The sequence below is a fragment of the Lissotriton vulgaris genome, chromosome 11 (assembly GCF_964263255.1).
Source record: "Lissotriton vulgaris chromosome 11, aLisVul1.2, whole genome shotgun sequence".
In the NCBI taxonomy this organism is placed as follows: domain Eukaryota; kingdom Metazoa; phylum Chordata; class Amphibia; order Caudata; family Salamandridae; genus Lissotriton; species Lissotriton vulgaris.
The window spans coordinates 995,036,202-995,051,917 of record NC_141699.1 but is presented as its reverse complement, the minus strand read 5'-3'; the positions used below and the strand labels follow the sequence as shown (position 1 = coordinate 995,051,917).

Here is a 15,716-nt window from a genome sequence, read left to right as displayed (position 1 = left end):
ACTCTTATTCAGTGATGAAGAAGCTAAAAGATTTAGCAAAAAAAATTGCAAAACACAATCCATTGATCTGAACTTGAGTGCAGTATTTAGTATTCACATGTCTGACGGATAGTGCTTGAAAAGCATAGAACTTTCTCTACGGGTGATAATTTTGATATTGGCTTGTGTGGTTATGTTATAGGCACCCAAGATGGAGTTTACATTTTCCACATGCTCTATGAAGACAGAGAGAGTGAAGAGGTCTTGAAAGAGATGATGGGACAAGCATTTGGAAAAATGCTATTGTTACTTGGCTTGCTTGGGCTGGCCAAAAAGGATGGAGGTTGTGTGATTGGTGAGGAATGGATTGGCTTAGTTGTACCCCTAGTCCTCTCAAGTGACAATCAATGTCATCAGTGATGTCTTTATAAAAAACATCAATCAGACAGCACATTGACAATACTGCAGGAATGGCCATCTTCCCACCAAACCTACCCACTTTCAATACCTATCAATTGTACTACTTTCAAAATACTTTCAATTTCAATCCCCACCATCAACCTATGAAGAATACTATCCCTCCTCACAACATGACTAAAATCAATTTCTGAAGAAGCGCTTAAACCTCTAGTCAAAGCCTAACCTATGTCTCCATTGGGCAAGATAACTTTTAAGACTTCTACAAGACAATACAAATTATTTCACTATTTTAGAAGGCTAATTTTGACCCTGGTGACCTAACCAACTACGATTCCATGGCGCACCCACTTTCATTGGAAAAAGCATAGGCCATTTAAATGAATTTACAAATGATCACCAACCACATCTTGAATGACTGTTACACAGCTTTCATCCCACTGTGCATCACGGTGACTGCCAGCATGTCATCATCCATGCGGGTGATGACAAAGGCAACATGTGCTTGTCCTACTCAACCATTCGGCTGCCATCGACATCTTCAACCACTTGTCACTCATCAACATCCTTGCAATGTGTATAGGATTTGCAGAAACCATACTCCGAGGATCCTTGTTAGACCAAATTAGCAGGCCCCGCTTTCAACATCTACTTGTGCCCAAAAAGCATTCCTTAATAATACATTCCCTCCCTATTCATCTTCACTGAGCACATGTAGGCCGTAGCAATCCTTCCCAATCCTGGAATCAAGATCTACCAATACGCCAATGATACCCAACGGATGGAATTATTTATTTTGTCTTTTCTAACTGATCACAATGGGAAATAAGATTGTGTCCAGGTTAAAATGCCCCACTGAAGTATTTAATATTAGGGTTTGGTGTTAGGAGCCTCACAGCAAACATTTGGTCGGATCTGTTCAGAAGCAACTCTTGTGTAGGCGAGAGCTACAACTTAGAATACCTCTAGGGATGCTAATAGCTGGTAATTGCTGCCATTCAGAATAAATAAGCTTGTCTTCATTCATATTGTTTTTTCTGTAGGCTAACAAGGCGGATGCTGTGACACTGAGTGGTGACCTTATTTACGAGGCGGGAAAGTTGTATAATTTAAAGCCTGTTGCTGGAGAAGTATATGATCAAGGTATGTTGAGAAATGAAATAAGTTATAATTATGTAATCATTACGTGCATTTTTAACACCTTTCTTCCACTGGGTTGTAATAAAGACATCTGTAGGTATCCAGAGATTTAGAACTTTGAGTAGTTGTCCTTGTGGTTTTTGCCATCTGCTCTAACTTGTGTTCATTCTTTGATATTAGTGAAAAGGTACATGATTTTCAGGCCAGTATATGAATGTTCTGCCTGGACAGAGGGTGTGCACTGGTGAAACATACTTCGAAATTATTGACACTTTCTCTATTAAATGCTTCTTCTGATTGAGCCTCCCTATCGTGACCTTCTCTACGTTCTTTATGTAATTTAAAAAAAAGTGCCTTAAATGATAAACATTTTTTAATATAGTGCTTTATGTTGCAATTTTGATATTTATTTGTAAGTATCAGTTGGTACTACTAACCAATTTTATGGTATTTGATTGATCAGTCTCAGAAGGATGAAAGGCTTATTTTGGCCTACCAAAATTTGAACTAATGACATAAGGGTCAACAACAAGCACTTAACTCAATGAACTATAATGTTCTTTACATATCTTATATCTAAACCAGGCATGAACCTTTATGTATATATGGACAATGTTGTATTTGAACAGGTTTTATTTATGTTAGACAAATTGATAACAAAGGCATAGCAACGCCATAGATGTCACATATTTTTACCAAAAGGCTGCTTGATTTTAATTGTATACTACACATAATAAATGCAAATCTTTTAATTCCAAATCTTCAGTGTACTTCTCTCCTTGCAACCTTTTAGTGCTTAATTTGGGATGGTGGTTACCGGTTGGAGGCTCCAGCACTTACTTTTCTGATGTCAGATATTTACCAAGAGCAAGAGAGGGGAAAACACATAGATTGAAAAGACGGAGGAAGGAAAGATGGCAAATCCATCTTAAACAGAAACCAGCAAGTGCAAGAAAAAGGGGCAGGGAGTATCTGGTAGCGAATTAAAGACTACCCACCTTGGTTTTCGCAGCGCCGACTTTTAATTACACCAGCTGACGGCTTCTCAGCAAAGCGTCGAGCACCACAGGCACTCTTTCTTTTATAAAATAAGCAGTGCCTTTGTCTTAAGTGAAGTGACTCCCCTGCAGAGGCATACACGTTCACTGATAAATTCAGCAGGTGCCTCAACTGAGCTGTGATTGTCAGTAATGAGTACTTCAGCAGGTACCAGCAGTAGTTATCCAGGTTGAAAACCTCACACACGGACCACTCACAATCAATGCGACACCTTCATATGTGTATGTTGGAAGTACTGGCTGCAGTTTATTAAGCATTTGATTTAAAGCATAAGCCCCCAAACTTACTTTATTGGGGGCCATAAATCAGTTGTGACAGTCAAAACATAAATCACATCTGGCAGCTGACAACATATGGTAATGAGTGCATGCCGTAATCAAGCCATAAATCATTTAATGTATCATCCCACATCATAGTCTGTCCGCCATAAATCATAATGCCATAAATCAATTCAACGGTTTGGGAGGAAAATTGAGTCTTTGATCTAGTGCTATCACTTTGTGTGTGGGGGTACTCCTTTTACCATTTGAAGGTTTAATTAGCTACCTTTTACCATTCGTTGTGTCCTGCCCTCCGGCAGACCTGGGCTGCGTGTGCCATGTTTCATGTACCCCCCTCACGGACTGTCTTACCCTGTCGTAAGGTATCCCAAGGTAAGCAGCCTGGTCTGCCAACCCACTCTCTCGGGTGTGGCCGATCCCTCATTCTTTTGCTCATCTCCTTGCCGGTCTCACCTTTCTGCAACATTAGCTGATTTCTCACTAGTTCTTTAGGTGTGGGTGGGTCTTTCCCCAACTCGCTGTCCAATCGTCCTGCTGAAAAGATGGGGGCCTAGTCGTGGCTGCCTCTTTTTAACCTTTTGAAACCCCCTCACGGGGTATTTTAAAAATTACCCCGACCTTCCATTGGGTACCCCCCTCACCTGGCAGTGAGGGTGCCACATCCGACCTTCTTAACTTTTGCTCCTTTTTAGGGCAACAATCCTTTGTCTGGGCCTTGGTGGGGTTTCCACTCCCTCCCCTCCATGCTCCCTGAGGGCTTTTTCTTTAGCTGTCACTGTTGGTATACCTCCTTGGGCACAGTCTTCCCTCCTTCCTTATTGATACTTCCGCATTCTCTCTCTCTCTCTCCTCTCTCTCAGCTGTGTGTGATCTCTCAAATTTCCTGCTTCCTGTAAATGTTCAAAATCTGTGAAGAACTAATGTCGGCCCTACAGTAACTTATGGTTCTATATGACTATTTACTGAATCCATACCCTACTTCAGTAGGTAGGGACATGCAAGTCCAAACATTTGAGTAACCTTACACTTGTAAATGTTGAATAGCCAAAACTAGTAAATGTTACTAAAAAATGTAAGAGTAAATTATCTTGTGCAAAATCTAAATTTAGTTTTGAGCTCAAGATAAGATGTCTATGTCTAGCATCTCAACAAACAATGCTTATTAGGACAATAGGAATCTTATATAATCCAAAAACTGGGGAACTATAGGCTGTCTTTGTTTTTGTTTTTTTATGTTATGGAAGTCAGTAAAATTGTATGTCTCTGCCTCTTTGGAAGTTGTGAATGCTAGCAAATAAAATTTCTTAGAGTTGAACAACGACATATATTTGTTAAAGAACAAGAGGCAATGGATTGTTTATTACTAGCTTACTGCAGTAGCAAAGTGTGGTGCGAGTCAAATCAGGTTATAAACAACAAAGAAACCTAGGGGTCTAGAAAAAGAGATAAATAAATTGTCTCAAGGTGTCATCAATGGTATTCAATACATTAATGACCAACAGCTAGTTACAACGAGTAGGACAATATCATCAAACACTATGTCTACAGTAATTTGTGAGTAGAACCCAAGAGGTATTCGTAGGATTCCCATCAAAAACTTGTGATGATCAATGTTATCATTTGGTCATCCAACCAAGGCACAAAAGTCTCTTGATCATTGAGACCATGATCTTACCTTGTACCATAGTAGGGTCACTGCCCACAAACACTACCAGACCAAGTGATATCAAGATGATGGGAAGAAGTGCAGTGCAAAAAAATCATAAAAGTGGTGAATTAAAAAAGGATAGAGGACTAGGAAAGTAATTTTATTAGGGATCTGGCCTCCTCCTAGTTAAAAACAAGAACAGTGCAAGAAAGCAGTGTTAAACAAATAACTGCATAGGGGCCAACATGTTTCAGCCTAAATGGGGAAGACCCAAGGCTTTCTTCAGGGCCTCTGTTCTAGACTTTGCTACTGCAAAGTGATTATGTCACACAAAAAATTCAGTGACAAAACAAATAATCAAGTGAGAAATCAAAAAGGATACGGTCAATAAAGTTGCATATTCTCCGTGTCAGTAGATGATTGAGTGCATCTAAAACAACAAAACATAAAACAAACATAGTGTTCAAAATAAAACACGTCCCACTCAATCTCCTCCTTGTGAGATAGAAAGAAATGTAATAATGACACTCACCCAGCACGACCGGGGATAGTACCTCACCTCACCTGGACACATACGCAGGAATATTGAGGCCACGCTCTAGAAAGGTAAGGATACAAGTGCATAATGCAAATGGGTGAAGAAACCTGATTTCACTCTCATCTGCACTAATATCAACACTTCAGTCGTTATCCTCAACTTTTGTGTTCTATTGCCATTCAGTCACCCCCAAATTGCTAAGGGCTCACACCTCTAAAGAGGTCTCTCAGACAGATGTCTGTGCCTTAATAGGTCTATTCCTGGTGGTCTAGCCGATGGTAAAAAAGGCTTTATCTGTTTCCCAAAATAACTTAATGTGAGACATATACTCGAAGTCTCCAACCCACAACTACGTTAGTATTACCCTCTTGCGACAACTAAGCATACCTGTCCGTCGTTGCCTCTGGCAGGTCCCGAGTTTTTGGGGAGGCAACGAACGGAACAGGCGTGGCGAGTCAAATAGAGAGCAATGCCTATTGAGCGCCCAATCACTGACGCGCTCTCAAGTTCAAACGTGAGATGAATTATGCCTTTTCGCGCCTCAGTATCTAAAAGCTCCTTGTGCTGAAGTGTAAAATGGTTGCCTGGTGCCAAGGAACAGACTGCAAACTAAAAAACGGCTTACCCCGTAAAACACTGGCTCGCTGTTTACTCAAAGCCGGAAGTCTGAGTCAAGCGCGTGATCCTTCGAGACTCGTAGAACTACAGGATGACATCATCCTGCTTAGAATGGTAGTTCCTAAACGAGGCGCATGCGCTCGATGCTCAAGAAAGCCTACAAATTTGCACTAAATGCACACGATCAGTAGGCATTCACAGTGAGAGGAAAAAGGGGGGGGAGGGGGAAGGGGAAAAGGAGAGAACCACCAAAACTTCTTATTAAACGAAGTGGCTCAGTGAGCGTAAATGCTGGTAATGTACAGCCCCAAGAAGCACAATATGGTCTTGGCTATATTTCATCAGAATGCCAAAGGCTATTTCAATCTGTAGAGGTACTGTAATTGTCCAGATTCAATGCACCCAGTCGTTGAATGGCGACTTTATACTGAGACAAGATGATAAAGGAATATCTGGGTATGATTTGTCCAGAAAGGTATCACATGCCAACCAAACTTCATATGTGTGGCCTATATATGGAGAATGTACGCCAAAAGCAGCAGTATGTAAGCAAATTCAAATGGGGTACGTCAAAAACCCTCTTGTGTTTCGGAGAACGGCAGTGTCAACACAGTCATGCTCAGATCTAATTAGTGGTGGCCCTACTGCATTGCACTTTAACAGGGTGGTCCAGGGTATTTCGTCATTCAATCCCTGGCAGTCTGAGCACAACTTGTATATCCACCTCTGTTCTTTCTTGAAAAGAAATTTGGAAACATCCGAAATGTGAGAAGGGATCAATGGTTTTTCTAAAACAGTCCAATTGAAGTCAGTTTCCTTGTGACCATGCTCTAAAAAGTGTTTGGTTCATTTAGATACGCTCTTCTTACATCTAAATGCGCTTTTGTGCTCTAACATGCGTGTACGAACTTTCCGTGTAGTCATCCCAATATATCTCTCATTACAGGGACAGACCAACTGATAGATGACATGCGAGCTGTTACAGTTGGAGAAGCGTTTTAGTACCCAAGGGCGATTAGTCCCTATGTCAATTTGGGTTGTTCTACGAGTCTGGGCACAAACAGAGCATGCTCCACAAGGGTGGTGTCCTTGTATTGCTGGAAGATCCCAGAGAGTACTACTGGTCTCTGTTAATACCTCCTTGGGACGGGTATGTACCAAACTATCCAGAAGATTCTTTGAACGTTTAAATGCAAACAGAGGTTGTTCAATCTTGTCGTTGGTGCAATTCAGTACCCGCCAATGGCGTCTTACAATTTTCGGAATCAGGTTAGATTTAGTATTGAAAGTACTGACAAAAGTCAAGCGTGTGAGAGGTGGCTTCACTGTTGAGGGCTCAATAAGCGCCTCACGGTTGTTATTACTTGCTCGTTTTAGGGAGCGTTTAATCAATTTCCTCGGATAATGTCTTGCTTGGAGTTGGCCCGTAAGGTTTGTGGCATGTCTCAAAAAGGTTTCAGTGGTAGAGCAGTTACTTCTAACTCGAAGGAACTGCCCATATGGCAGGTTGTCGCGAAGCGACTTGGGATGTTGCCTGTCATATAACAGGAGTGAATTCCTGGCCATAGGCTTACGGAATAATTCACTCTGGAGTCCCGTAGGGGTGGCATATATGGAGAGATCTAAGAAGGCAATTCTTTCTTTGTTCATCTCCACTGTAAAGCGTAAAAATCTATTTTGAGTGTTCAACCATTCGTGAAAACGAGTGATCGAATCCGCCTCACCCCGCCACACCACAAGGATGTCGTCAATATAACGTTTCCACCAGATTATTGACGAAAAGAAAGGGTTATTGGCTGTTAGTATTTGCTCTTGTTCAAAGACATGAACATAGAGGTTTGCCAGGCTTGGGTCAAAAATGCTGCCCATGCTCGTGCCCGAGATTTGAAGGTACAGCATATCCTCGAACCTGAAATAATTCTCTTTCATAGCGATTTTAGCTAAAGACATTATGAAAGGAACAAGAGTGATAGTGTTCAGGACAGTCTACCCCAGGATGGAACGGATGGTATCTAAAGTCTCATCCTGGGGGATAGAGGTATACAAAGATTCGACATCCAGTGACACCAGATGGTCTGTCTCCTGGTTGAACTCAATCTCGGGAATTACACATAGGACATCTTTGGTGTCCTTAAGGTAAGTGGGCATGGTCTGCACTATAGGTCTTAAAAAGTGGTCAACAAACTCAGAGAGTGGCTCCAGGACAGAGCCCTGTCCAGATATTATGGGCCTACCGGGAGGTGGTCTTTGTGCTTTGTGTACCTTCGGTAAGGTATAAAAATAAGGTACTACCGGATGCTGGGCTTGCAAAAATTGCGCTTCCAACAGTGTAATCCAGCCTTTCAACAAAGCTTCCTCCACTACTGATTGGATTTCATTCATCAGTCTTTTAGTAGGGTCTACTGACAGAGGTAAATAAGCTGACCTGTCACTTAATTGGCGTAGACACTCATTTCTGTAAGTGTCCATGTCCTGTATCACAATGGATCCCCCTTTATCCGCAGGTTTGATCCTAATTGTGGGGTCCTGTGATCAGATTTGGAGTGCCTGATTTTCTTGTTTGGACAAGTTGCAATAGCCCCTCTTTCTTGAATCTCAAATTTTGTCAATTTCATCTTTAACTGCCCTCTCAAAGGTGGCTACTTGAGGCGGTACAGTGTGAATAGGAGGTAGGAAATTAGATTTAATCCTAAGGCCTGTATTCATGTCCAGTTGGTCGTCATTGGAAGACTCTTTGTCTTTGAAGAAATAATGCAGCCTTAGCTTGCGAAAGAACTGGGCAAGTTCAATTTGCATCTGAAATGGATCCCCATTATCAGAAGTCACAAAGCCTAAACCTTTGTTTAGCACCATTTCTTCCACGGGTGATAATCCCTTTTTGCTAAGATTGACGACCAGACTGGGTTCAGATTGTATTAAGGTGGTTGGGCATGCCTTGCAGTGTGGCTGCGGGTCCCTGTGTGTGGTCCGGACGTGTCTTCCCAATGAACCTGTGCTGGTGGGCCTCTTCTCTTGCCACGTGATCTGCGGGGGCCAAAACCTAAAAAAGACTGGTTGTTGTAACCCTGATAGCCTGGAAATTGTCTGATGGGAGGTTGAAACGGATATTGAAATTGCCCTGGGAACCCCCAGGGTACAGTTTGCCACCAAGGTCTCGTCGACAGCATCCATGTCGACGAGGGCTTCATTGCCTTCTAAGCCGGTTCCGTCGACGATTCCCATCTCCTCGTCGACGAAGAAGAAAGAATCCTCGTCGACGAAATCTTCGTCGTCATCTACGACGACTCCGTCGACCAAGATCTCGTCGACGAAGACACCGTCGACCAAAGCCTCGTCGACGAAGACTCCGTCTACAGGGGTTCTACCGGCGTCGACGACCGTTCCGTCGACGACTGCTTCGTCGACGACTTCGTCTACAGCTGATCGCCCGTCAACAGTGACCCTGACGACGACTCCGTCAACGGCCGTACCGTCGACGGTGACTTCTCCAAAATTATTTTCAAAGACAACCAAGTCAGTATCGTCGACGTTAACGACGACGGCACCGTCGACGGTGGCACCTCTTTCCTTTGCCTCGTTGCCGTTAGTGCCTTTGAAGACTTCAGAATCTTCTCATCGTCGCAATACGGCTCCGTGCCAGCAGATCTCTGATCCAGAGCCGCAACCACCTTCTCCAATGTTTGCCACTACCTCTGAGCATGATACTGACTCAGAACAAGAAGGGGATACGTTTGGAGAAGCACATAGTCCCTCTGATTTAATAATTAAATGTCAGGACTCGGATTCTGACGAAGGTGACAGAGATAAACAGTCTCAACCTGAAGAACAGCTGGTCCAAGTCCCTATGGCTACCATTCCTTTAACTCTAATCTCAAATCTCCAACATATGCTGGATGATTACAACCGCCGTTTCCCAGCAACGCCACAGAGTACACCGGCACCATCTCCGGCTCCCGTAGCACTGCCTCCACCTTCTCTGCCGCCTGTGTTACCACCTACAACTTCGTCTCAGGTTCAGATGTCTATTAGAATCCAGACAACGGTTTATCCGCAGGATGCAGATGATGAGGCGGTCCTAGAGCGTGAGGACTGAGAGGTCCCAGACAATTCGGATAATGACGCAGGCGACCAGGATATGGCGGAATGGGATGATTATCGGGCACAGACACCCTCGCCTCAGCCAGGGAACTCTGGTGATTCACCTACTGTAGATATCGCCAGTTTCCATATTTTAATGGATACAGCAGCTCTGTGTTTCAAATTACCAAGATCACAACGTGAGGAGGACTGTTTCCTTTATGATTTTAAGGATATACCTAATAAGCAGATCCACACAATTCCTATCATAGATTTTGTTTGGAAGGAAGTAATTAAACTCATGACTGCTCCAAACTCCTTACCTGCTCCGATACTGCGCCTTGAGAAAAAATACAATGCCCCAACTGGCTCTCCGGCTTGCCGGATTTCTCACCCCAAGCCGGACTCTGTAGTGACTCAGGCCGCACAGCGTCGAGCCCGGAACCCAGCGGCTCCAATCACAGCCCCTCCAGATAGAGAGGGTCGACGCCTAGATGCTATTGGTCGCAAGTTTTCAACGATGGCTTCCACATCTGTCCGGGCAGCCAATGCCTTAGCCATCTTGGGACGTTATGACCGACAGATGTGGTCAGACATTTCAGATTTGATGGAACTCATACCTGATGCTTCCAAGGCTGACGCTCACCAGATTCTTCGCGATGGTCAGAGAACGTAAGAAGAAATGATCGACTGCGCAGTCGATATTGCTAACACAGGTTTCCCTCTTCTTGCAAGTGCAGCTGCACTCCGACGACAGGGTTGGTTAAAATCCACATCCTTCCGGCAGGAAGTCCAATCCAGAATACTGGATATGCCATATGATGGGGAATCGCTATTCGGATCCCATATCGATGACGCCCTGGAGTCCATTAAGAAAGACACTGATACGGCAAAGTCTTTGGGCACATTGCAATTTCGGAAGCCGTCCTTTTGCGGTGCGAGCGGACGCGGCACTTCTTCCAACGTTCGAGGTGGGCAGCAATACCGCTCATACAATCAGAGCGGCCAACGTTACACGCCCAATCAGCAATCTCGTCAGCAGCCCTCCAGGCCCTACAGAGGAAAGTCCTCTTACCGTGGATCCAACTCTAAGCGCCAATGACTTTTGTCACCCTCAAAGTGTTGGAGGTCGAATCTCTCTGTTTTATTCTCAGTGGTCCTCGATCACCTTGGACCGCTGGGTTTTGGACTTTGTACGACGGGGTCATGCCCTAGAGTTTGTAGAGATTCCTCCTTGTACTCCACCTCGTGGCCCGCCTCCTCCACATCTCGAGGAGCTTTACCATCAGGTCCGTCTTCTTGTTTTAAAAGGTGCAGTCGAAGTGGTCCCGAAACATCAAAGAGGAGAGGGGTTTTACTCTCGATTCTTCCTCATACTCAAGAAGACCGGAGATTGGCGACCCATTCTGGATTTGAGGGCTCTCAACCAGTTCCTAAAGTCCCAATCGTTCCGCATGCTGACGCTACTGGAAATCCTGCGTCTTCTATCCAGCGAGAATTTCATGACCACCATAGACCTTCAAGACGCATACTTTCATGTCCCAATTATTCAACAACATCGCCAGTACCTGCGTTTCAGGGTGGGGCCAATGCATTTTCAGTTCAAAGTTCTGCCCTTCGGGCTGCGATCAGCTCCTCGTGTGTTCACGAAGGTACTGGCCCTGTGGTGGCTCACCTGCGTCTACAAGGCGTTCAAATTTTTCCATATTTGGAGGATTGCCTTCTCAAGTCTCAATCCCACCATCAGCTATGTCAGGACACTCGCCTTTGCCAGCAGGTGTGTCAGTCCCTGGGGTTGACCATCAATGTCGAAAAGTCACAGTTTGCGCCTCTGCAAACCAGAACCTTCTTGGGAGCGATCCTAGACACGAAGCTCTCAAAAGCGTTCGTATCGAACGAGCGACGTCAGAAGATCCTTCGTCTGGTCTCCCTCATTCGAAGAAAACAGTCCGTTTCTGTTCGAACGTTAAAATCATTCTTGGGAATAGCTTCATCTTGTATCGCACTGATCCCAAATTGCAGGTTGCGCACCCGTCCCATTCAGGAAGAACTGGACTTACAGTGGCGTCAGGTCTCCGGGTCCTTCAACGACCTTGTTGCAGTCACAACCCTCATGAGAAAGAGCTTGCTTTGGTGGGCACAGCCAACAAACCTGGAAATGGGAACATCCTTTCTCGTTCATGCACCAGATCTTACACTGACGACGGACGCCTCCCTGGAGGGGTGGGGCGCTCATCTCCAGGGCCTATCCATCAAGGGCAAGTGGACTCGGCCCCAACGCAAGTGGCATATCAACAGGCTAGAGTTGATGGCGATCTTCCTAGCGCTCAAGTCATTCCTCCCTGTAGTTCACGGGGAATCAGTGCTTATCCAAACGGACAATACCACCAGTATGCACTAAGTGAACAAACAGGGAGGAACCAAGTCTCCTCATCTGTCTCACTTGGCCCAGTCGATCTGGGATTGGGCTCTCTGCCATCAAATCATCTTGACAGCCGTCCACCTTCCGGGCGTGTCCAACCTCCTGGCGGACTCTCTGAGCAGGTCCACTTCCTCAACACACGAATGGGAACTGCACCAGCCGACTCTAGATCTTGTTTTTCGCCAGTGGGGTCACCCAGATCTAGACCTCTTTGCAACACCGGAGAATCGGAAATGCCTGTCTTATGCAAGTTGGCATCCCCACCCCCGGTCGTGCGGGAATGCCCTTTTGATAGACTGGTGCGATCTATTCGCTTACGCTTTTCCGCCGATTCCATTAGTAGCGTGGGTGCTGTGGAAGAGGCGTAGACAGCCCTGCCACATCCTGTTGATCGCACCTCGTTGGCCCAGACAGGCATGGTTTTCGGAACTGCTTCTGCTGTCCCAGTGCGAGCCCATTCCTCTACGTCCTCGTCCAGACCTCCTATCGATGGACAGGGGCCTAGTGTGCCATCCGGACCCCTCCACGCTGCAATTGTGGGCATTGAACCTGAGCACCTTCAATTAGCAGATTTGAACTTATCTCAGGAATGCAGAGACATCCTGGCTCAGGCTAGGGCTCCGTCTACCATCAAAACTTATAAACTCAAGTGGAAGAGATTCTGTCATTGGTGCGTTGCAGCCAATGTCCATCCCATCCATTCCACTCCAGAGCAGCTTCTTCCTTTCTTCTTAAGCCTAGCTCAGTCAGGACTCTCTCATTCTACCCTGAGAGTTTTCTTAGCTGCAATATCTCGTTTCTGACACGATGGCTCTTCTTCCCTCTGTTCGTCCAGAATCATACGTCAATTCTTCAAAGGGCTTTTCCGCAAGTTCCCACCTGTTCGGCGTGCTCCTCCATCTTGGCACCTCAATGTTGTACTATCTCAACTTATGAAGTCACCATTTGAACCTATCCATAAAACGGATATCAAATTCCTCACCTGGAAGGTTGCGCTACTTTTGGCTTTGACCTCATCTCGTCGCGTGAGCGACCTTCACGCTTTCACTATCAAGCCACCTTATCTTCAGTTCAGGCCTAACGGAGTGGCGCTCCGCACCAACCCCTCTTTCCTACCTAAAGTACCTACGGATTTTCATTTGAATGAGCCTGTGTTCCTGAGAACTTTCTTTCCGGACCCAAAGTCTCCGGCGGAGCAGCGCTTGCATTCCTTGGACATCAAACGATGCCTTACATTTGACATTACCAGAACTGCCTCCTTCCGCAAGTCCGACCAGCTGTTCATTGCCTACGGACGACTGCGTAAGGGACATCCAGTTTCCAAGCCAACAATTGCCCGGTGGCTTTCTTCAGCCATTGCCTTCTGCCACCAACAAGCTGGTAAACCATTGCAGTCTTCAGTGAGGGCTCATTCTACGAGGGCGATGTCTTCATCCACCGCCTTGTTTGCTGGTGTGCCTCTTCATCAGATTTGCCGTGCAGCGACATGGTCCAGCAGGCACACTTTCACCAAGCATTACTGTTTGGATGCCATAAATGAAGCGGATACCGCAGTGGGACAGGCAGTGCTTCGCCATCTTTTTCAATAAGGTGAGCCTCTGTTCCCCCCTCCTTGGTGTTTTGCTGTGATTGCTATGTTGTGTTACATGACTGTATTATTATTATTACTGTCTTGGTTTTTCCATATATGTGCCTAGCAATCTCATTTCTCGGTGGTTACTGCTTTCTATTCTATTCAAGCATGTGAATCTATAAAAGACACCCCTAATACTGGAGAAGAACAATTGTTACTTACCTGTAAACAGGTGGTTCTCCAGTATTGGTGTCTTTCATAGATTCACATGCGACCCACCCTCCTCCCCTCAGAGGCTCTCTTCTCCTCATACACTCTTGGTTACTTGTGCTACGAACATCTGAGGGCTTGAGCTTCTGAGGAGAAGGTTCTAGAGGGTGCTGGCGCCTGATTGGCTGTAATTTGGATTAACATAATGACACTAATGTGTTACAAGTAGTTTTTCTCTTTATCATGCATTCCTATGTAGGAATCGTTTTTAGAGGATTTCAGTTGTTTTCCTCTTCTTTATCATGTATTATGTTTTTATATATATATATATATATTTAGCATTATTGCTATTTTATTTACCGTGGGACTCCCACTTCGACGACGGGGAATATTCAAGCATGTGAATCTATGAAAGACACCAATACTGGAGAACCACCTGTTTACAGGTAAGTAACAATTGTTCATCTCTTTTTCTAGACCCCTAGGTTTCTTTGTTGTTTATATACTGTTCAAGGGGGTGTTAACCTAGGCTCGGTCTTTAAAATTCCCTCAGACCCTTTCCCCATTGGTATGTTTTGCTTGTCAAATCAGGTTACCATACTTCAGAGGTCTTTTGGACTTCTTTAGGTTTTCAGACATGGTTTCCTGCTAGCTGGTGTCCTTCCTCCAACACCTGCACTACAGATCATGCACCAATCCGCAGCACCTACGCATCACGAAGAGACGTACAGGCAGACAGTTTGGGCAAGGCTGACACTCTCTATGCAGTCAAAATCCTACACTTACTGGTCACTTGCCTCAATTCTAGATGCCGCTGGACAGAAAGCCGCACCCGACACCCACACCACCTGAGTACATGCAGTGCTTTGCCACAATATTATGGTTGAAATGTTAACCTAGAAAATATATTGCGTACGGTCGATTGACTACCAGTATATCATCAAGATGTAGTTGAGGATAGTACTTGTAGGTCGATATTCAAACAGCAATATTGTGACATACAACTTTATGTGACAAGGCAGCATGTTATAGAATGCAATGAGAGGTAAATGAACACCTGGGGCTCAAGGAAGGGTGTCCTTGTGAAATGAAATCATATTGTAAACCCATCAAACCACTGAACTCAAAGATAGTTTTTGATACAAGTATTTGTATTGCACAAACATCACATTAGAAGGAGGCAAAGCAATGTTTAAATAAACATTACTAAAGCCAATAGATCTTGCCATGATGCACAGTAGTATTAAAGCACTGTTTTAAAACGGAGCTAAAAATGCTTTTAAATAAACCCATAAAATAATGGATGAGTGGTTTGCAGGAGTGAGTGGGAGAGTGAAATAAAACAAGAGAAGCAACAATAGGGAGATAGAGCACAGGCAAAGGAGAGCAATGTGAAGCATGGGAGTTCAGAAACACACTGCGAAAGAGAGCAGCGTGGAGTGAAATGGAGAGAAGCACATGGGTGAGTCGAGAACAAGACAAGTGCAGGTGGAGGGTTAGGTGCACACCGGCATAGAGAGAGAGGGGGTAAAAGCCCAGAAGGGAGACCACTGGAAAGCTCATGCGCTTTCATGGAAGTCTTAAACAAAAAGAAAAATGTAATTTCCTAAGAGCGAGCATAGAACTCATTGAAGCTGGCTACTCAAAGGCAAGGGTAAAGAGTTATGCTCTATGGGAGGGACAAACACAAGATTGACAAATAAACATCTGTTATCAAGTAGGAAAATAAGAGTGACAGAAAAGCCAATCAATGG

At 44.7% G+C, this 15,716-nt stretch overlaps 1 protein-coding gene across 4 annotated transcripts in view; it reads left to right on the top strand.

The window, feature by feature from the left end:
* MELTF (melanotransferrin) overlaps positions 1–15,716 on the top strand; it is a 224,771-nt gene that overhangs the window by 28,640 nt on the left and 180,415 nt on the right. For all 4 annotated transcript variants that reach the window (XM_086944248.1, XM_086944249.1, XM_086944251.1 and 1 more), the window contains exon 3: positions 1,440–1,539. In XM_086944248.1, the coding sequence (XP_086800374.1) occupies positions 1,440–1,539 (100 nt within the window). The remainder of the gene's footprint in view (positions 1–1,439; positions 1,540–15,716) is intronic.